We start from the raw sequence: 23,336 nt of genomic DNA, 5'->3' as shown, positions 1-23,336 counted from the left end.
ACTAGATTTATTGAGTTCAGTTTTTTCACAAAAACTCAACTCAACTTGTAAAGAATAAGCGTGAGCACAGTATGATAGTCTCGATGTTCTAAAAATAGCTATTAGTTTACGAGGTAAAAGATGCAACAACTAAGAATTTTCATTTTATCATTTTTCTCTTAAACAATATAAGCATTTTCTAATCTCCATGTAGCAAAGGAATCTATTTTAACTGTTCCAAAACCGGTTATAACCCTTTCCAAGCAAAACAAAGAAAATGCAATATTTGATATTTTGCTACTGAAAGTCTTCGTAGAATTAGTTTTGAGACATTTTTTAATCATTCAGAGATGCTGATACTCGAGTTCTAATCAGAAATTAATTTCTGACCAGACAATTCAAAATACTTTTCCAAACTAGATTTCATGAAGCCGAAAAGCATTTTATTATAAGCATAAAAGTCCAACAGGACAAGTAACTGCTACGAACAAAATGTACAAGCATTTAGAACATTATTGATCGTTTTTTGTGCGTACGAGAAACCGAACAACAATAAATTGATCAGAAAAACTTTCTTGTAGCTGCCCATAAACGCTCAACTCTGTTGCCAACACATCCAATTTTTACGAAAATATTCTCAAAAACATTGACATCCTTGACAGCTATAATGCAACATTTTATGCAACGCTAACTGCATGAAAGAGAGTTAGAAGGCACGAAGCTCTTGTTGGACTTCTTGATAGCAAAACCTTTGGCAACATCTCAGATGCAAGGATCACATTCGAATGAAGCGATTGAACAAGCACGATCAGCGTGTCTGTCAGCCATATGGCCCATCATTATAAATTATTGGGTCGAAAATGGCCAATCATATCCAATTTTTAATCAGCCCATCTTCAATTAAGATATCCATAAAACAACCTCCCGTCCCTGGAGGGCCAATTACAGCTAGTATAAGACGCCTTTCGATGAAAATAGCAAAAGTCCAAATGAAAAGAGTCAATTTAGCATCAGCTGACTAATTATCCGTAGCAAACGATAGGATGAATGGTAGGACATCATGAAATGACCAAATTCGCCAATTTCTCACTCTATTTTCATCCACAGTGCGCTTATAATTCTCTGATAATATATTGACCTATTTTCTATTGAGAGTAAACAAGACTAACAAGCAGTTCTGCCATACGTAAGCATATATATGCGGTCCGATGCTCCCGATACTCAAAACCTAACTATCAGTTTCCCAGTAAAAACAAAAACTAAAAAAGAACTTCATTTTCTTTTTTTTTCAAAAACAAAACAGGCAATTTCTAATCATGTCTTTGTACCAATGGAAGCCATTATGCTAACTTCAGAAACCGTTCATTGCTCCAAGCAAAACCGATTCAATGTGCACTTTTTGACATTTCTGCTGCTGAAAAATCTTAATTTTTAGATTAGTGAAAAATGTTGAATATGAACACTCAGAGAGGCTGATAGCTTAGTAATTATCAAACAATTAGTTTCAGCAAAAACAATTTAGAATTAATCTCACCAGCGTTGCGAAATACCTTATTAATCGCATAAAAACCAACAGAACAAATAAATGGCACAAACTGCGTTTGAGATAAATTAATTACAACACCCATTGATAGATTTTGTGGGTTCGCAAAACCAGCGATAGAAGAATTTAATTCGAATAATTTATCTGTATCTGTCTATAAATGGGCACCTTTTTGTTGGAAATAAACCCTATGTTTTCGAAAAAAATGAAAAACTGACAAGTCTGAACGGTGTGTTGCAACCTCCGATGCTACCCTCATTGTTAACAAGAGTTAGAATGCGCGAACTTCTTGTTGGAATTTTCGATAGCACAATCGTTGCCAGATCTCTGCTGCAAAAAGAATCTTCTCTTCGAATTAAAAGATTAAACAGGCACGGATCTGTCCGATTGTCAGCCACATGACCCACCAGTATACCTAATTAGGTCTAAAATGGCTTTCCAGATCCAAATTTTACTTGACACCGTATTCAATTAAGATTTCCGCGATACAGTCTAAAGTCCCCAGAGGCCCAATTACGGCCGGGACCTATATGACGCCTTTTGATGACGATAGAGCAAAAGCCCACTCGGAAAGAGTCAATTTAGTATCAGGTGAGCAGCCTAATTAGTCAGTGCGAACGATGGCATAAACGGAAAGACATCATGAAATGCCAACGGTCACAAATTGCAAAACATTTCTTCCACAGTACGCTTATGAGTAAAAATAGCACCATTTTATATATTACATCATAAATTTAAAATTTTGCCATTTAAGGAACTCCTTTGAATAATGTACAGTAGGTACTTAGCATGAAACTCTCTAAACGTATTGTTTCTACTTTGGGCAAGAAAACGCAATTCTACATCAGAACTGCAGCCAACTTAGCAACACAAATAACAGGAAATTAGAAAAATTTGTCGCACAAAATAGTCAATTCAGCGTTGAAAGATTGATTAAACCAATTGATTAAATGCCAAAAGCAATTTTTGGGAAAACACAAACTAATCATTGAGGCTCGTGGAATCAATTGTTAAGCGCTTTCTTTGACGCAGGTTAGATTCTAATTACATTAAACAGGAAACACGAAAAGAGACTTAAAGTGGTCAGAAAATAGTGAGTCAAATTGCATTTCTCTTCAGGTGGTTGTTTATTTAAATTACCTTCTCGCTTCACAAATTAGAGGAATAACTAGCAATCAGTAAGTCACGCGGGGAAGAGGAAAAATTGTCCATTTGAGGTAGCATAATGGCTCCGCTCCGAACAACAGGGGCATTGCGGGGGTGGATTCAGCTCATTGGGTGAACAAATTTTGGGGAAATTAATCTAGTGGAAACACTTTTGGGATTTGGCACTAATTGATTACACTTGTGCGCGGGGTCTATTTTGGGCAATCAGATGGAGCCATACACCACAAACAATAGAAAAAGAGTAAACAAAGGTGGCCACAAAATAGATACTGCACTACGTATTGGGGGAAGGGGAGAACGTATGACGTTGTTTTATAGAACAGAAAGAAGCAGGCACAAACAATTAAATAAACCTAATCACCTTTCTTTTTGACTCACCCAATGAGCGGAGAGATCAGACTCTGAGAATTTCGAGATCAAAACAGCGACAGTGATTATTCAAAGTTTAAAAAGTGACAGAGGGGAAGATAGGGAGTAGAGAAAGGAAGATAAATACATCAGACTTGAGATTGACACTCTGATTTAAAATTAAACGCCGATTCTATGAAAGACATTATCTTGTTGAACAAGACCACGATCTGTTCAACTTACTACCTTATTTAACTTGAAGTCACCTCTTTCTCAATATTGGATTGTCCTCTGAAAATGGTCGCCATGTTTTTAAGACATCTATACACATAACAGATCGAAGTCAAATAAATCGGTGTAGAATCACAGCCGATTTTATCTTTCGCAAAACGATACGAAAATAGGCAGAAAGCAAGCACTCACGCAGAACTGCATCAGATGTCAAATTAACCTCTATCTGATACGTGTTCAGCACTTCAAGTATTTATGAGATGACAACTATGTCCAATTAAAGCAATTAAAACAAACACACACCATATGTTCAAACAGATGTGAATCGAAAACTTAGCCGGAAGAGTTCTGGAAGCGAAGAGAAAACGATATATAAAATTACTCAATTTATGAATCACCTAAAAAATCCGGAGACGTCACACCAAAAAAGTTAAATTAGAAAGCGATTCATCAACGAAATGTTCTCAGATCAATCAAGTCCTTAATAATCAAATAGCCGGAAGAGTTCCGGAAGCGAAGCGAGAAGAAAATACAATAATGCTCGCCTCATAACAGCCAGATAAATCCGGATGAGGTCTCCAAGAAAGTCGAATTCGAATGCATTTGAACAGAATTCAACTGTTCGAAAGTTAATGAAAAACAGCCGCAAAAGTTCCGGAAGCGAACAGGAAAGTAAATACAATATACACCATAAAAATGCCAGACGAAAATCTTGAAATGCGGCAACCAAAAGAATAAAAACCCAAAAAAAGGAGCCAGAAAGTTGGAACAACGACTATCAACAACGCTGTTAAGTATTGCAGCAAATTCATCACCTGTGAGAAAATCAAAGCCAAGTATGAAAGTCATTCATTATTTCGGATTATTGTGGTGTCACTTCCTCCTATTTCGAGAGACAGATGAAAATTAACGTGTAATGTCATGCAACGAACTCTAACCTTTGATAATAACTTCGTGCGATGAGATGCTGTTCACTGGCGTGATATCGTAAATATTTGCTTATATGTTTTGTACTTTCGTTTGAATCACTTTTTGAACAATACCCACTAACACCGGGTATTATACTACTAACATCGAGTAATTGATCGAGTAATATTCATTAAGTTTTACCGAAGATACGAGAACGTTTAAGCAGTGCAATAACAGTTTACGGTATACCAATTTGAGTATACTATACGATATAACGCGCATCACCCAAGCTGACTTTCATAAACAAATACATCAAACGAAGACATCAAAGAATATCAAAAATGTCATTCACATACCAAACATTTCATTTTTGATCCAAAAAATTCTGTCCACGCGCGGCAACTATAAATTAGATTTCAAAGTGAACTCATTCTTTTCCTGCTAATTACAGTTAATGGTTGTTCTACGGAGAAATTTTCAACAACTCTACCAATTATAAGACCTGAAGATACCATTTATAGCTCTTTAAAATCGATTTGCAGTTTTAAATGCTTTTTTACTCTCTTGAAAGATTTCGTTGTATCATATCAGTATTTTATTACACGTCGTTGGTCTTCCTAATGATCATATGGCCCTTAATGTCTGTTGCAACCATTGTAATAAAGTTTTCATGAAACTTTGTCAAACTAAAAAAAAATGACTAAGATCAGCTAAGTTTCTTTAGTTTAATTCAAAAAAAAATTTATTAATTAAGTTTCATTCAATTGTTTTATTGATTTTTCGGATCACTTGCCTATTGCTTTAGTTTACACATTTTTTAGAATAAAACACTGAGAATAAAACAAGGAGGCTCGGTAATGTGCGTTCGCACATAAAGTTCCGACACCGTTCATCCACATTTTTGGCATAAATGTCCGCCAAATGATGATCAGATGAGAAATCCCCAAAAAATGAACAAAAAGATCGCCTCCAACGCAAAAAACTCAGTGGAGTAAAAAATGCAGCATTAGATTGATGAGATGAGTCATTACTAAATAAGCAAGTCAAGACAAACAACAAAATCAAATAACAAAAAAAAAACAAACATTAATAACATACAAAACTTTATGCCCATTTAAAAAAAACATTCTAACAAGGTCAAAATTAGCGCCGATAAAACTGAAACTAAACAAATAAACTGCACTTCATTTGAAAATATATGGGACCACTCTATAAAAAGGCTCGGCAACAGTTAGACAAAAACGAAAAAAAAACAGCAAACATAAAAAGTTGTCTTATATTTTTAACAGCAATTCAATTCAAAGTAATGAAAACCATTAAATAGCAAATGAAAACATCCCACATGTTTCTAATCACATACACCTCTATAGGAGAGCATTATGACTTGTCATTAACCAATTGTTTATGCCGTTTGAAAAAGAACAACAAATAGAGACAACAAAAAAACTCAATCAAATATAGCGAGAAAACGCCGTAGAAGCCGTAAAGCCATATTTTGCGCCTCAAAATATGTTCAATTGAGCCTTCCACGAACGCCAAAATTGTGGTATAGGACCTATCATTAATGAGAATACGTAGCAAGTAGACAAAAATAGTGAAAAATTGTTGTTCTGATGTTTTAAAACACAATTATTTTCATAGTAATGAAAGCCATTAGCTAATGAAATAATTAAATAGGTTCATCTATTCATCCACTGGAAGCTCTTAAGACCTGTAATTTTTCAGAATATGTCTTACATCTACGAAAAGAACGTTAAATACAGATAAAAACAAAAATTAGTTTACTTTTTGTGCGAATAACCCCTCTCCAAACCAGTAAACTCATAAGAATTCTTTAAAAAAAGATTAAATTTTTTACACTTATACCGTGCGTCGACAACAATGATGTTATATGTGACCTTTAAGTAACAAGACTAGGTAACAAATAGACGAAAGAGAACAAAATAGCAAAATTAAAGAAAGTTAAAACGTTTTTTTTTATTTCTGAAAACAATTCTTTTCAAAGTCATGAAAGCCGTCAGCTATCTGCTCAAATCAGGACGAAGGCTTTTTCATGACTCCATGGAAAACAAGTGAGAGCTGTCATTATCCGGGTAAATTTTTACGACTTAAAAGACAAAGTAAAAACGACAGTTAAAACCATTGAAAAAAAATCAGTTAAATTCTTCGAGAAAGGAGTATCAAAGCCGTCAAAAACCATAATCTATGCCTTTCAAGACATTTATATGTTTAATTGTGCTTTATTTGAACGCCAATAATGTAATATTTTGAACTATCAATTTTGTGATAATATGACGAAAAGAGAAAAAAACGTGAAAAATTGGCCAACACCAAAAAATCAAAAACAAATTTGTGAAATCTCGTAGTATCAAAGCCAGACAAACCGTAACTTAACGCGTAAAACCACAAAAAAACTTAAAATTCAATTCAATAGAAAGAAGAGGAACAAGAAGCATTCTTTCTTTGCTGGCATTAAGCTACAAGTTGACCAAATTAAGAGAAAAATAGAGGCAAAGTTCAAGAAGCCATTGTTTATTTAAAAAGCAAACATTTTTAAGTGAAAACGACCATAATCTTTCAAGGAATTAAACAAGATATATTAATTTGGAAATGTTTAGAAAGCCTTTTGGACCCATCAACAGAGATCTTTGATTTGAAATATTCTGTTCTTTGACTAACATATAAAAAAAAAGTTCGATTTTTTTTAAAAGACCGACGGATTACATTTCGAATTAATTTTGGATTGTAGCAGTCCGTCGAATCTTGATAATTTTTTAAGTTAAAGATCGAAAATAAAGGCTGCGTTTTCGATAATAATAGAGTAAACTTAGCAAAAAGCGCCAGATTTTGATTCTAGACTACTCTCAATGGAAGTGGAAGTAAAATTAGCTCTCATTGGAGTTTACAGAGATAGTGTTTGTTGTTTTTGGGTGTTTACTGCCGGTAAATTTCATCAAAGTGGACTAAAGAAGACAATTGCGGGCAATTTCTGATGAAAAAGGCTGAATTTTGAAATATTTTGCCAAAATTTTAGGCAAAAAACTGAATCAAAATAGTCAACAAAACTTTTTTGTCTCAGTACTATTGTTAATAATTTTTACATATTTAAGCAATATTGACGAAATTTAAGGGAAAATTCCGGAAAATGTGAATAAAAACATCATTATCCATTGTCTATTATTCTCAAAACTTCAAACCTCGATAACTCCCTGTAAAATACGAAATTCAAAAAAATCTTTTTAATTCCATATTCTACGCTGGAGGGGCTTTTTAATGATACCACTCGCAACTCTCTACGATGAATATAACGATCGGTCAAAATTGACTGAACAAAAAAACCCATTTGAGTATATAGTTCCTCCCCCACAAGTGGGTCGGAACAATAAGTTGAAAAAAAGAAGCAAGAAAACGGCGCACGAAAGTTCAAAATTACATTGTTATTTTTGGAAGAGCAATTTCAACTTCAAGAAAAGCATTAGCAACCCTCCTCTTCAAATGCAAAATCAATTACACTTTGGTTAACAATTTTATCGTTTTTTAGCAAAATTGAAACCAAAATTTTCTAAAAATAGATCAAAAACAACGGAAATCAGACGAATGTTTACGAAAAAAATTCAACCTTGATAACTCCTCGGAAAGTGCCTCAAGGACTAGTACTTGGTCCTATGCTCTTTCTCATTAATATAAATGACTTTATATTAGAACAAGAGAAAATAAAATGTGCTATCTGCTGACGATACAAATATGTTTGATAATTTTGAAAAAGAACACATGGATGATCATAAATCGCTAAAAAGCCGACAAGTAAAAAGTTGACGCCAAACTATTGCTAGTTTCAAGAAGTCCCCTGGAAAAAACTTCCAATTAGGAAGTGAAGGAAAAGAGTGTAAACTATGAAGGGATTAAATTTGATTACAATTTCATTTCGTAATCATATAAACTACATTTGCGGAATTTTAAACATACCCGGCAGATTGCCGGAAAATAGCCGCCGTTGATTCCAATAAGCATGATTGGGATTGAAAGAATAGAAGATATTGAAAAAAAAAATATTTTTGTACAAAAAAATCAATACCAATAAGCATTAGAGGCTACTATCAATACCAATAAGCATTAGAGGTGGTAACTAAGACTTATAGGAAGGCCGTTCAAATAACGGGCATCTAAAATTGGGCTTTATGGGTTTATCCCGTTTCTACTTCTGACTTCAATTTTTTATACTGACTCTGTTCATTTTGAATTGCTTTGCTGAGCAACTGATGTTCAAAATCACTTTTAGCAGAATGAGAGAAGAGAGAAACTAGCCTAGAGAAGTCAAAAAGATATCACGCAAATTGTTGAAAAAGCGGCAAAATGAGGTAAAGCGAAACATTTTTTTATTCGACGAAGTAAAAAAAAATAGGAGCGCTATAATAGCCGGCTGAGAAGATGAGGGCGGCTATTAATAACCATTTCTAATTTTCAAACTAGAAAATACCTTAGCAAAACATTCTAATTAAAGATATACAAGAGTATGTATAACCACAACATAGATACCGAATTATTAACAAACAGTATTAACGGAATAGCAAATAAGACCTATCTATATAAACTGAAGCATCTCCAAAAACTTTTTGTTGAGGATAATTTTTGAGCTCTCGAAACAAAAAAAGCAGACTTTGTAGATCGGAAAACAAAATAGCTTCCATTTCTGAAGTTGTGAGAAATGGACACTAACAGAAAACAAACGTCTTCATAACAGATAAAAAATAACAAAAGATCACTTGACAATGAGAAAAGAAACAAATTAAAAACCTTTAGAGAAGTTGACACAAACTAGGAAAAAACGCAAATCTGTTCGAATTCGAATAATTTAGAACTATCCCACGACCTTTGATATAGAAATAATTATAAATATGAGGGATAATGAGAACAATCATTTGAATAAAACACTACAATTTTTTCTGATTTTATTGATTCTGCTTTTTTGAAAATATAATTTAGTAGACTTCCTTAATAAAATCAAAGAAAACAATTTCTTTTCAAAGTTTTTGCCCTTTTTATTTTATTCCAAAAACAGAACTTTTTTCTCGCTTATTTCAGTGACCAACAGTGTAAAAAATCTAGATTTGGGTTTCCTAGATATATTATTGCCTATTTCTTTGATGGGATAATTTTAGCTAATTTAGATAACTTTTTTAATGTGAAGAGTTCCATCAAAAATTATTTCGAGCTCGTATTTAATTTTAGTGACTGACGTTAAACGGCTCGGAGACGGTTCCCAAAAAGGCACAATGACTTCTAGTATCCGTTCGGAACGGCGCTAAACAAACATTAATTCAGAATATAAGCGATTTTAATCTTACTGAAAACGAATTCATTATTGTTTAACGTTGACTTTCGTTTGAGAGCAATTAATCAGATTACTGATCGGAAAGATTAAAAGAAATAAAAGGTTATCATGGCATTGGATATTTTGTCACATAAGGCTATTTTGGGATTGGGTAAATTGCCAATGAACCGGTTTTGAAAACCCTCCCCACTCAAACCAAACAATGCTTAAATATATGCCGCGTGAATAATATTGAAAAAATAATCGTAAATCAACAATAAGTTCTATGAAACTACAAAACGACTCTATAATTTTGAGTTAATATAACAATTCTCCCTTTCGGCCCACGAATCAGTGACTAAGATATTATTTGAGACCCCTAAAACATCTATATAAAAGATGTGAAGATAACAAACCGCACGGTAGTAAGCTAACACCTGAAAAATCAAGGTAGCAAAATTGAAGTCCTAGGTATTTTCACGAAACTTGAAAGAAAAGAAAATTGCAAGTTAAAACACAAAATGGGGGGCAAAATCCATTTGAGTTTTCGCACTAGAATATAAATCATAGCCAAATAATGTCAGCTGTTCTTAAGCAATAGGCAGCGTCCCTGCTTCAAAAGGATTTGTGCCTGATCGAAACTGCCCATCAAGCTAGCAACTTGAAACAAAAAAACATTACAAATTAAAACCATGATTTTTTTTAAAAAAAAGTAACGCACTAAATCGAACGAAAAAATCAGAGAAAAAACGTAGAGTTCGCAATTCTTGACTGTACAAAGGATTAAATTTTGCAATTATGAAGCATTAACTCGGAATAAAATAACAATGATAACAAAGCAAGTTTATCCTTGTCAAAGTTTTTCGACAGATTTCTGTTGTAACTTCAGAGCAGGAAAACAACTTCAGCATTAGTACCGATATTTAACGCCCCAGAAATAACCATGCTTCATAAAGTCCATGGAATTGAAATAATGAAAATTGATACCTTAAGAATGCCCGAGATTCAAAATTATAGGATTGGTGGTCACAATTTATTAGGTTCTATTTTAAACTTGTCTTACTAAGTGCCCTAATTATTAGCCCCTTTAATTGACGTTCAAAATTCAGAGAAGTTGGTAAGTGCATGTTATTGGGTGCCTACCTTTCCAGTGGCCCCGTGTGAGATGTACTCTGCATCCTCCTCCATTGCGATCTCTATCATCTTCCTGCCTATGCATGGCCTGGCAAAAGAGGTGCCCATCATGTACCTGTCCTCGTACAGAGAGCCACTCTTGATCGCCATCCAGATGAACTCGCTCACGAAATCCTCCTTTAAATCCACGATCACCAACTGCAAATATATGTTTTCAAAATTAATAACAAATAATTTTCAGATTTATTCGTTTTATTATCCGTTAATTAAGCAGCACATGGCAATGTGTCCATTACTGAAGTCAATTACATTTAAATGTCTAAAATAATATTCAAAAACTGATCAAAGGAAATCTAATCCAAAAAATGCACATTTATTAAGCTACTGATTGACTCCCTTGACACTTCTTATTAATAGTTTTATCGTCTCAGTATGAAGCAATTAATAAGTCGAAAAATACATGAGCTCCTGCAAATTTCCAAAATAAACATCTCACTTTTAAAGAAAAACTAACTTTCTATAAGGAAATATTTCTTTGAGCAAGAACTTCACTGATCAATACTGATTATTAGTTCAGATTCCAAGCATATTTTAGAAAACTCTGAATTCCTAGTTAGAGAAATAAACTATCATTTCAACAACACGGCAGTGTAAACAGATAAGTGTCAATGCTGACAAAACACATTTAATTACGAGTTTAAGCAGCACAACAGAAAATCATTGAACGAACTTGTGGAGAGCATAAGATGACACCGTCGGCCCAAAAATTGCCTAAAAAATTTTAAAGTTCCATTGAACAGAATTTGATCTATGATTTGAATAGAAATACTCATGGAGTTTTGAAGACAAACTGGCCTTGTTCTAGTTTTCTGTTGTATCGGTAGATTATTCCGATATTTAAACTTTGCCACTTTTTCACGAAAAATGTCAGATTCAATAATGACGCTTTTGTTCTTACTAATTCGTGCAATTTCCGAGTAATTAATAGGAGTTTAATTAAAGGCTTAAACGTCGAGCAAAATCTTTCTCTTCCAAAAAATATTGCAATCCTTTTGACTGCAACAAAAACTTGCTGGGAAGTATCCAGATACAATGATGCTTGGTTCAATTGCTTGAATTATGACAGCTGACTGATGTGAGTTGACTCACAACTACAGCATTTAACACGAGTTGTTAACAAATCCGAGAAATTTGGGTTCCATTGGTGTGCTGTGTTTTTAATATCCAAAGTATTTTAAGATCTGTTCACATCTTTTTCACGTCAGTGAGAAGTCAAATTACAATGGTGATTTTAATCACTTTGGAGTAGGTAAAGGGAGCGAAAAAAATAGTAGGTTTGAAGCGTGATTTTCAAGTAATTCAATGTGGAGTGAGATGGTGACAATTGAACAAACTTTAGGATTTTGAAAGCAAATTTTTCTAACATACGTCAATATGACAGCTGTTTTCAGTCTTCAGCGCTATTACTATGATGCATATGTGTTCAAATGGCGCCCATTTGCAATTGATTGATATCATCAACGAGCAGCTAAAGCTTTCTCACTTATTTATTGTCACATAATACTATTGAAAATCTGAATTTTGCCCATCTTTATTATTATTTGTTGTCTTATCAACTAGTATCATTAATGACAATATCAATGGTTGCTAAAGAGGCATAAATGAAACCAATTAATTGTCTGAGTTAATGGCTAATGGTTTTTATGACTATTTTTCCTCAAAAAATTTGAATGATTTTTTGATTGTCCTATCATTAAATCTCATTAGGGACAGTTATCATAGGTTGCTAATATGAATTTCTGGCCGATTTAATTGTTTCAGCTCAAAGCTAAACCTTTCCTAGACTGAATCATTGTTTTCGAGACAAATGATCGAATTTTGGACGTCTACGAGCTTTTGCTGCTCAAATTATTGTATCATCTCCTAGTCTCCTTATTGTCAAATCAAAATTTGTTCCGAAGGGTGCCTAAACTAATCGAATTAATTGTTTCAGTTTATAGCTGTTTATTTCTTCGCTAATGGTTAGCAAAAAAATTAATGCATTTTTAGGTTTTGTTATATTTGTTGTATTTATTGCTGTTTTATCATTGAATATCATTGATGGACGATGTTATCAGGTGATGATGAGATGAGTGAAAGGTCAATATAATCAGTCGCTTGAGTTCATAGCAAAAATTTTGACGGTTTTGACAGCTGCTTTTCGAAAAATGAAAATTGATTTTTTGGTCTATCGTTTTTGTTCTTCTTGTGGTCTTATCGCTCAGTCTCAATAACAAAAATAAAATATTATTGTTCCTCTAGTGCAGCGTAAATTTAGTCAATTTATTGGCTCCAACTTTTAGCTAACGTTTTAATTCAATGAGATAACACTTGTTTTTGAAAGGTTTAAACGAGTGTGAATCTTGCCTTTAATTGTAATTCATAGTACTTTTTTCAGCCAAGTTAAAAGTTTTGTGATATGTTGTCATTAAGGTTTTTGACTTGTAATCGCGAGGTTCTCTTTATTTAAAATTCATTAGTTCAATTATTTAGATTGTAATTAAGGACTTGTCCTGCTTTGTTTTTTGTTTTGAAGATCTGTTCACATTTTTCTCAGCTTTTTCACGTCAGTTAGAAGTCAAATTCGAATAGTGACTTTAACCAACCTGGCGAAGTAAAGGAGGCGAAAAAGCAAGCGGGTTTGAAGCGAGATTTCATCTTCAAATTACTTTCGAATTGGAGTGACAAACTGGTATTTGATTAAATTTTTGATATTTTAAGCGAAATTTGTTTTCGTGTACGGTAATTTGATTTCTGATTTCAGTGCTTCTTCTCTTGAGTGCTATAAAGATGATAGATACGTTTCCCAAATACGCCAACCTTCAATTGCTTGAACTGATCGACGGGCAGCTAATGCTATCTATGACTTTTATGAGTTCGAAAAAGATACGGTATGCTATAGTTAAGTTTTATGGCTGTTACCTGTGAGGTTCTTTTACTTAGAAAGATACTAATTTTTGCGAAATTTAATTGTTGCCTTTTTTGTATGTCTATAATTCCCACTAGGTTCTTGCATTGCTTACTCAATCTAAAGACGGATAGAGTCCGTATTTTTGTAATGTGTTAATTTCAGTGATTCTTAAAACACTAAGTCCTGGAAAAAGATCTTTTCTAATTGTGTTAAGATTGGTTCTTTGCTCAACTAGGGTCATGGACTGCGTTGACTGTGTTAGTTTGATGTTATTTCACAAATGTTAATTATGAGGTCATGAATTAAATAATTCAGGTCATTGAATTGTAACTCAGCACTTGTCCTACTACGTTGTTTTTCTAATTGTAAAAGTTTAACACTAAAATAAAACTGAAGATTGAATTTTAATACCATTCTTCAAAAATTCAGAAATAAAGTTTTCTGAGGAAAATTTCATATCTTGTCAGGAACTGCTGAAAATTCAAGAGCTTCACTGAAAAGATAACAAAACAGACTACCTCTCAAAAACAACAACCGCGACCTTAAAAAATGTACTTTTTGCTGTTGACTCTCCTTTTGATGAGTCGTTAAATATTCAAAATCTTAAACATGAAAGTTGCCCAAAAGAAAGCCCAAAATTAAAATAAAGACGACTCATCAAAAGGACAGAAAAACTGTAGAGAAAATCGTAATACTAATAGGGATAGATAAACACAAAGCTGGTATCTTCTCGTCTGTCACGTAAAACAATGAACAAAAGCCACTTCTACTTTCAATCTACAAATTGACTAAAAAATATGCGGACCTCTACTTCAGAAGGGATTAATTTTTAAAAGGGTGTGAAATGCTTTTAAAAAATTACTCCTGGTGTTTGCTCAACAGGGCGAACTCATTTTTTAAAATTCGATATATGATTTCAAAGGGGGGTATCATCCACGCAATGGACGGAACAGTGAGCCCTCACTATGAAACATCATAGCAGCGTATATTTAAATTTACTGCAAGCACGCACTGTAATTTAACTTACAGCAATATGCTAGGCTCTAGGAGCCGTGTAATAGGATTGAATTAATACTGTACTTTGACTAAAATGATAACCAGTTGCAACTGTTATCATAATCATCCATCAGATAGAAATTTTAGTAACAGCCTTTGAGGTTTCTACATCTGCATAACACTCTTCCTGTTACAGTTCTTCTTTTGAAAACAGTATTAAATGCAGTTGTGGCAAAATTACTGACATAGACGGGATATGTAATGAAAGAGAAACATTGCTGATCTTTTACATGGTGTAATATTTAGGGTATACTTAATGCCTGGAGATTAAGAAAAAATTACATCGGCACGAATATCTTTAGAAATGTCATGTCTGAACATTTTCTTGACTGAGACTTAAAATTAAACATATCAGATTAATAGAGCCTGTATTATAATTTGATAAAATCGGTTGATAATACATTTTTGAGTCTTCTCACCACAAACTTTCCAAATCTACAAAAAACGATTATTGATTACCATAATTACTTGTTAAATTTCGACTATTGAATTATATGATTGTCCATTTTTTTTCTATCTAGGTAATTGTGGTTACTGTTTTAAATGATGTTGCCCTTATATTTAGTAAATAATGCTAAAGTGCGTCTTCCTATTTAAATCAATTTTTTCCTGGACTTACTTTAGAGACTCCTATTTTCTTCGCTTTTTCCCGGACTGCGTCAAAGTCCTCTCTCTGTCCGACATCAGCCTATAACAAAGCGCATCTTCATTACTGCCGCTTATACATACACCGTATATGTGATCTCCCATGTTTCCAGTGCTTTAGTAAGTTCGCACACAGTTATTCCTTCATAGGTATGATGCAAAACTGTTTGGGGAGTACAATGCCGACTTTCATTTTATGCTACGGGACTTAAACCATTAAACAATCAATCCATTTTAGAACTACAGTCAATATTTTGAACAGAATTGATAACAAACGCTTACCAAATAGCAGATGACTTCGAATCCTTGTTCTTGCAGCCATACTGCAATGGTTGAGGTATCCAAACCTCCCGAATAAGCAAGTAGCACTTTCTTTCCCATGTCGCCTGAACCGGTTTCTTTCTTGATTTCGTCAAATCTGACAGACATTTCGAGTCAATTTCGGATCTGAAACAAAAATTTTTTTCAGCGAATCACAAAATTAAGCAACATAGTCTATAGTTAATAACCAGAAAACAGTTGATATGTGGTTTTACATCGACATACTAACGTCCGTAAATTCGAGCGCTTCATTTTAAGATTCATGTCAAAACGAAAATTCGTAAAAACAGATTGCTAAAAGAAGCTATCTACACACAATACTTGTAGATAGCTTGTATTGTGTGTAGAAGCTACTAAAAGAAGCTTCTACACACAATACAATCAGTGCTAAAATGCAACTTTCATCAGATCCTTGATGGAGAATTCCTGTCAAACGAGATTGAACAGAAAACAGGAGTAGCACAAGGAGACAAACTCTCACCACTCTTGTTTAGTTTATTCATAGCTGATTTATATTTTGAGTTGAAATGCAAGGGTCTAGATGTTATATTTTACGCTGATGACTTTTTACTTGGGAGCCATATCCAAGGCCAACTACAAAAAATTTGAATAAACTGAACACGTATTGTAGCAGGAATTATTTGAAAATTAATGTTAACAAGACAAAATGCATGAAATTTAGAAGAGGTGGCCGTTTAGCTGTAGATGAAAAATTCTATATATCGAAAAAAGAAGTTGAATTTGCTAACACCTTCTGTTATCTAGGTGTAATTTTTTCGAGAACGTTATCTCCCAGTCACCATCTAAGCCATCTAATGAACAAAGCCTATCAATCAGTAGCTTCAATAAACCAGAAACTAAATCTGCAGAAAGTCATTTTCAACTCAGCACAACAACTCTTTAATTCAATTGTTTTTCCAGCCTCAACTTACGGATTAGAGACGTACATCGATGAAATTTTTGAAATAGATACAAAAAAACATTACCGGAAATCAGAAGCCGTTTTTTGTAAAAGTTGGTGCGGAGTAAGCAAGTACACCTCAACCACAACGCTTTTAAACAAATTGATGTTTCATGATATACACGGACTGAAGGACTGCCCGCCAAAACACAGGAGAATAATTGCAAAGTTCTATGCCAATGGACTGCACAACAATTTTTGTTGTATGGAAGGTTGTTATCAATGGGAGGAAAACTTATGTGGGTGCAGATTTTGCGAAAGAACTCTTTTATCAACAGACCATATTCTTTATTGTAGTCATTTTTTAAATTTGACACCTTTACAGAAGTTCTATAAACTCTTAAACAGTTAAATTTAATGCTCATTTCTGAATCTGTAAATAATTTGGACAATTTGTCAGTGTGATCTGATGTTTAATTCAATCTTCTTCTTCTTCTGAAAGAAGCCTAAAAATGTTCCCAAACACCGAAGACAAGCGTTGTATGGAAATCCTTAAAGCTTCAACATTGAAGAATCTGACAGTCGTCTTGTTTCCAAAATTGCAGAATCCCTGAAAGTAAATATGAAATTTGAATGTCAAAGAATTGGCAAACAAAATACAGAAGGCAAACAGCTGCTTCGAATAAAGTGCGAGACAGAAAAAATGAAATGGGACCTCCTAAAGAAAGCGAAGAGCTTAAAAGAAAACGAACGATTCAAGTACGTATTTATACAACCCTATCTAACATAAACCGAGCGAGAAAATAGAAAGAAAATGTTGGCAGAATTAAAAGAGAAAAGACTGCCGAATCCTTCCACCAAGTACAAAATTAAAGGGGATGAAATCGTTGAAAACAGGATCGTGACTAACAATTTGTTTATGGAACGTGGAAGGTGCTGAAGGAACATTATCAACGCGCACAAGTGAAGCAGTCGCATACGATGTCTTACTATTAACAGAAACATTCAGAGTAAATTCAGCTGAAATACCTGGTTTCACATGCTTCTGCACAAAGGCAATAAAAAGCGGGAAGGGGCAGCCACGAAGCGGCTTAGCAATTGCACTGAGTAAACAATTGAGAATTACATGCAATGTTCTTCATCAGAACAATGAATTATTAGCACTAAAGATAAAAGAATTCAGCCTAATTATAATAGTAGCATATTTTCCACCAAAAACCGATTTAGGGACAATAAATCAAGCACTTACCGAAGCACTTCAATGCTGTCTAGGCAGAGCCCATATGATACTGGGCGGCGACTTCAATTGCGGACTCGACTCATTGGAAAGAGGCAACTTACTCTGCGATTTTTTAATTAATTGGAATCTTCAATGTGTTAACGACAATGAAGAAGTAACATACGAATTTCAGTGCGGTAAAAGTTTTATCAATTTATTTTTCGAAAGCAAGGAACTCTTAGAACACTTTAACGAGATAAATATCAACAATTGATTCCTAACAAAGCCGAAGCCGGTTTCTTGCTGCTTTGATCTAAAACGCAGACATGATATAGCGGAAAGCAGAAAGAAGCAACTGCGTAAACTCGATGTTGAACAATTGAACGAACGAATGAAAAGCGTTCAAAATCTACACAATAGCAACGCATTGGACACATTGTATGACGAATTCGCCAAGGCCATTCATGAATCAGTAACCGTTCGGCCTGAAAAAAAATCACCGAAATGGTTCAAAAGAGAACTGTACCTATTGCATAAGCAGTTGAAAGCTGGATATAGACAGGGACATAAAGCACATTTGATAAACAAAACATTTGCATCTCTTTACAATTTTCTTGCTTCCCAACCTCTATCTTAAGGTTTTTTCAAGAAAAAATGGGAGTTTGTCGATTGTGATGGCGGATTTTTGTTCCACACCCTTTTTTCCGCAAGGCTTACTTTCAAATGCAGTTTTCTGATAGACGTTTTACACAGCCGATCTGCACCGAATAAGGCAAAAGTTCCTTTATTGATAATATGTGGGCTTTCTTTCTTTTGGAATACCCGTTGCAACCTAATAAAACGGAGGCCAGACAGATGCAAGTGCAAGAGGAAGCAAAACAGCAACAAAACTGGCAAGAGAAACTCGAAACGCAGACAGCTCAGCTTCAGTGTTGGGTTCAGTTTTCAGAATGACAATTAAAAATCCTTATTTGTTGACATTTTTTCAAAACTTTGAAGTTCATCTAAATTAATTCGTTGCTAACAAGTACAAAACACTTCATTGAAGTACTCTTGTTTTTTTATTCAAACAAAAATATAAGAGCGCTCGTCTGTATTGCTTGCACTGTAGCAATTATATCCATGCCGGCAGTGGTGGTTTTCAGCACGAACTGTGTGCTCGTATAGATAAATACGTAAGGGATGTTATTTTTTTGCTGACTTTGATTGCGAAGAAGTGGGCAGGGAGCTTTGGAAGGATTGGGATGCCGATTTGCAAACGGATAGCAAATTGCTAATTAGATTTGTTCAACCCGCTCTCCTACAATTTTGTTGAGCCGGCTCGCCCTGAAATTGACCGGGAATTGATAGCTGACTTATATTTTGAGTTGAAATGCAAGGCTCTAGATGTTATGTTTTACGCCGATGACTTAGTACTTTGGATCCATAGCCAATGCCAACTACAACAAAGTTTGAGATCTGAACACCTATTGTAGCAAGAATTATTCAAAAATAATGTAAAAAAGACAAAATGCATAAAATTTAGAAGAGGTGGCCGTATAGCTGTCGATGAAAAATTCTATATATCGAAAGGAGAGATTGAATTTACTAACACCTTTTGTTATCTAGGTGTAATTTTTTGACGCTATTTCCCAGTCATCATCTAAAGCATCTCATGAACAAAGCTTATCAGTCAGTAGCTTTAATAAACCAAAAACTAAATCTACAGAAGGTCAACTTCAACTCAGCACAACAACTCTTCAGTTCAATTGTTTTTCCAGACTCATCTTACGGATTAGAGACGTATGTCGATGAACTTTTTTTAATCGAAATAAAACAACATAATCGAAAAGTAGAAGCCGTTTTGCGGAAAAATTGGTGCGGAGTAAGCAAATACACCTCAAACACAACGCTTTTAAATAAATTGATGTTTCATAATATACCTGGATTAAAAGACTGCCCGCCAAAACACAGGAGAGTAATTGCCAGTTTCTAAGCCAATGGACTGCACAATAATTTTTGTTGTATGGAAGGTTGTTACAAATGGGAGAAAAATCTATGTGTGTGCAGATTTTGCGAAAGAACCCTTTTATCAACCGACCATATTCTTTATTGTAGTCACTTTTTAAACTTGAAACCTTTACAAAAGTTCTATGAACTCTTAAACAATTAAATTTTTTTTTTCTGAATCTGTAAATAATTTGGACAATTTGTCAGTGTGATCTGATGCTTAATTCAATCTTCTTCTTCTTCTTAAAGCTTCAATTAAAATACCAGGATTCATTGAGAGAGCATCAAATTTAAAACCAATTAGGCAGCAGGAGCCGATGCACACACACACACAAACACACACACGCACACAAACACTCACAACACACATAGCCATACACAGAGTCACAAAACCAAAATATTGCTAAGCCGACAAAAATAAGTAGACAAAAATTACTATTCAGTTGACTCTATTCACTGCTTAAAGAGATGGTTTTTCATTATTAAAAAAATGGATGTGATATTTTCTTGTTCGTCCCTTGTTCAAGACCTGATAAAGTGTTTTAAAATCGTTTGGCCACCAACTTAGTTCTTAGTGTCGTCATTATGGTTAAGTAGTATTACATTTAATTTTCTGTATTCGACCTAAGTAAACATTCGTCTTACAAGATCGTACAAGAGAAGCATCTGGTCTGTTGCAAATGAATTGCTTTGTCACAAAGAGAAAAGTTTGAAAGGTAAATTGAATGCATATTTTCTAAATCAGTTGATTTTGAGATACGATTTTATCGCCATTTTTATATATGAGAGAACTGACAACCCAAAAACAGAACTGACAACCCAAAAACCGATCAAATAACTCTTTTTTTAAAAAGTTAGAAAAACAAAACCAATTCATTGTGCAAAAGACTCTTTCCCCTGAGAAAATGTTCATAGTTTTAACATATAACCGTCTAAAAAAACTTGTGCTAAAAATATTGTTCTGTAGCCAGAACAGTCCGATGTCAGATGTAGTCAACGAAAAATCTAAGCATTTGATTGTTTGAAAAATGCACAGTTGAAAGTAAAGTGAATTAGACAGAAAACTATATTCTTTTTAAATTGAATGGTAAAGAGCCACTGATTTCGATGACAAAATTTACGTGAACAGAACCAACTAAGCTTTGTTTCCACGGAGATAATTGAATGACCCTGCAATCAAGTTAGATGCGCAAAATGCAGAAATTTTTGAATTCTAACACAGTAGTGTCCGGAGAGGGTATGGTAAAAATGGAAATGCGGGATGTTCAAAATGATAACAGAGATTAAGTTTTTCCAACAAAATAGACAAGAAATTGCATAAAGTCACCAATCCTACAAAATCAGCAGACTCTACGTTTGCGGACACGGGTGACGACATTTGATCATCCATTCTCGCGTGGGATTAAGAAGGTTAAATTTTTCACAACAATGACGACAAAACTGCGCACAATACTTACAAAGTTCTGCGAATGATCTCGTAAAAATCACGTTTTTTGTCGCAATTTTCCGGAATTTACGATCAGTGTTATTGCAAACACTGCATTTTCACCTTTTAATTTTTTTTGAAGCCTTTGAGTGATTAATAAAATAAATACCCTTCATTTAATTTTGATAAGAACTACTAATTATAAGCCACTTTTACTTTTTCATTCAGTTTCAGTAGCCTTTCAGAAGTAAATGAAGATTTGTCTCTCACTTTAAGTTCAACCGACTTTAAGTGATGTTTTGAGTCCTTAATTTATGTTCAAAATTTGACTGATTGAATTTATAAATGCTACTCGCAGCATTTTGATAAGAAGAATCAGTTATATCTCCCTTCGTCTCCTTTAATCAGGTTTAGAAGTTTTGTGCAGAAAAAAATTACCTTAGCGCTGATGTTATAGACGTAAATTTCTGGACATTGTGAAAGTAATCTGCTACCTTTTTTTGCGTGTCATTAATTTCAGCAATCGCGGACAGCATCAGGAATCGTGGCAAAGATTCCCACGTTTGAGTTATGTTGCAAAGTATTAACTCACTGACGGTGTTGTCCGCAAAAACTTTTAACGCCTAATGTTAAGACATGGGGGAGCGTTCAATGCTGACATTATCAGGCCAATTTGATTCAAAAAGTAGGATTGGCGACATAAGGTGCCTCTATGAGGAAAATAAAAACTACGAACGTGTCTATTGATTTCAACTAGAGCAGATCCAACCAAAATAACATTGTTTTATTCTACTTATCAGAGAAAAACCTTCATGTGAACGTCGTTTTGCCATTTCCAACAATTCGATAAACAACAGTTTTTAGTATTTTCACGATATTCCGGCTTCCCAATAGATTAACTGTCCTCCATCTTAAGGTTTTTGAAAAATAGATTAGAGTTCGTGGATAGTAATGGTATTCTATGGTGATAGTATTTTTTGTTCCACACACTTTCTTTAGCAACGCTGTTCGAAAAAGCAGCTTTTTGATAGAAGCGTTCAAACCGCCGATATCCCACCAATATGGAGAACAAAATCTTTGATTGACAATTTGAGGGCATTCCATCCACCGCAATACCCATTGAAACGTAAGAAAATGCAGGCCAGACAAGCATGGGGCAAGAAGAAGCAAGAAACCACAAAAAGCACCAAAGGAAACCCAATAAAACAGGCAGCGGAGGCTTCATTTGTGTTTTCAGAGTTTAAAATGACACTTAAATATCTTTATTTGGGCCCAGTTTTTTAAGAACTTTGAAGTTCATCTAAAACTACGAAAAACTAACAATTACAAAATGCGTCATTAAAGTACCCTTGTTGTGATTGTTGAAACAAGCGCTGGTCTGTTTTGTTAATACTGCAGCAATTAGTCCCATCCCGACAGTTTTCCTGATTATCCGCACAAACTGGGTATTCTTATAAAAAAATATAGTGATGTTATTTTTAGCTAAATATATCGGAGAAGTGGATAGGAATTTGCGGAAGGATTGGGAAGCCGATTGGAAAATTGATGGAGAAAGTTAAATAGATTAAATGAAAATTTACCCAGAATGTCGATTCATTAAAGCAAAACTCTAAAGCAATACTTCAATTGCTGTATAAATAGGCGGAGGGTGTTCAGATAGGCGGAGGGTGTTCATTGTAAACTCTTGCAAGATCTTGCAAGTCGACTCCCTTAACTGATCAAGATTGATGGTATCATATATATATATATATCAAGAAAAAGAAAACTGATGGGGTTTTTTGTTGTCATTCCATTTTGTTATATATCTGGCTGGGGCTGGCAAAATTGTTCGCCTAGTACCATAATTTTAGTGCTGGCTTCATGGTTATAACTATTACATTTTTTTTTGTTTTGTACTTTGTTTAGCAAGGATCTTGCAAGATAACCATTCGTCCTGCGGGATCTTGTAAGATAACCATTTTCTGCTAGGACCTTGCAAGATTTTGCAAGACAGCCATATGGTCCCGACTATGAATTGAGTCTAGCTTCCATGTTTTATTTTTCTATTCAAAAAGCCAAATGGAAATAATTGTCAAGCAAAGTAAATTCCTCATTACTAAGTCTATTGTTATTGAAATACGATTTTATCGTCATGCTATTTACAAATTTTAACAACACTGACAACCCAAAAAACCCCCAAGAGATGTTATTTTTTTGGCTGAATTTGA

The 23,336-nt window shown here is 34.2% G+C and overlaps 1 protein-coding gene across 2 annotated transcripts in view; it reads right to left on the bottom strand.

The window, feature by feature from the left end:
- Positions 1 to 23,336, bottom strand: part of LOC142342905 (argininosuccinate synthase-like) — a 251,670-nt gene that overhangs the window by 56,075 nt on the left and 172,259 nt on the right. For both annotated transcript variants that reach the window (XM_075394567.1, XM_075394568.1), the window contains exons 2-4: positions 15,556 to 15,722; positions 15,248 to 15,316; positions 10,632 to 10,820 (exon numbers count right to left, since the gene is read on the bottom strand). In XM_075394567.1, coding sequence (XP_075250682.1) covers positions 10,632 to 10,820; positions 15,248 to 15,316; positions 15,556 to 15,702 — 405 coding nt within the window. In that variant the 5' untranslated portion in view covers positions 15,703 to 15,722. The remainder of the gene's footprint in view (positions 1 to 10,631; positions 10,821 to 15,247; positions 15,317 to 15,555; positions 15,723 to 23,336) is intronic.

Source organism: Convolutriloba macropyga, chromosome 7 (genome assembly GCF_964194025.1).
Source record: "Convolutriloba macropyga chromosome 7, txConMacr16.3, whole genome shotgun sequence".
Classification (NCBI taxonomy): domain Eukaryota; kingdom Metazoa; phylum Xenacoelomorpha; order Acoela; family Convolutidae; genus Convolutriloba; species Convolutriloba macropyga.
Note: the sequence above shows the minus strand (reverse complement) of the source record. Positions and strands in the feature narration are given on the sequence as shown.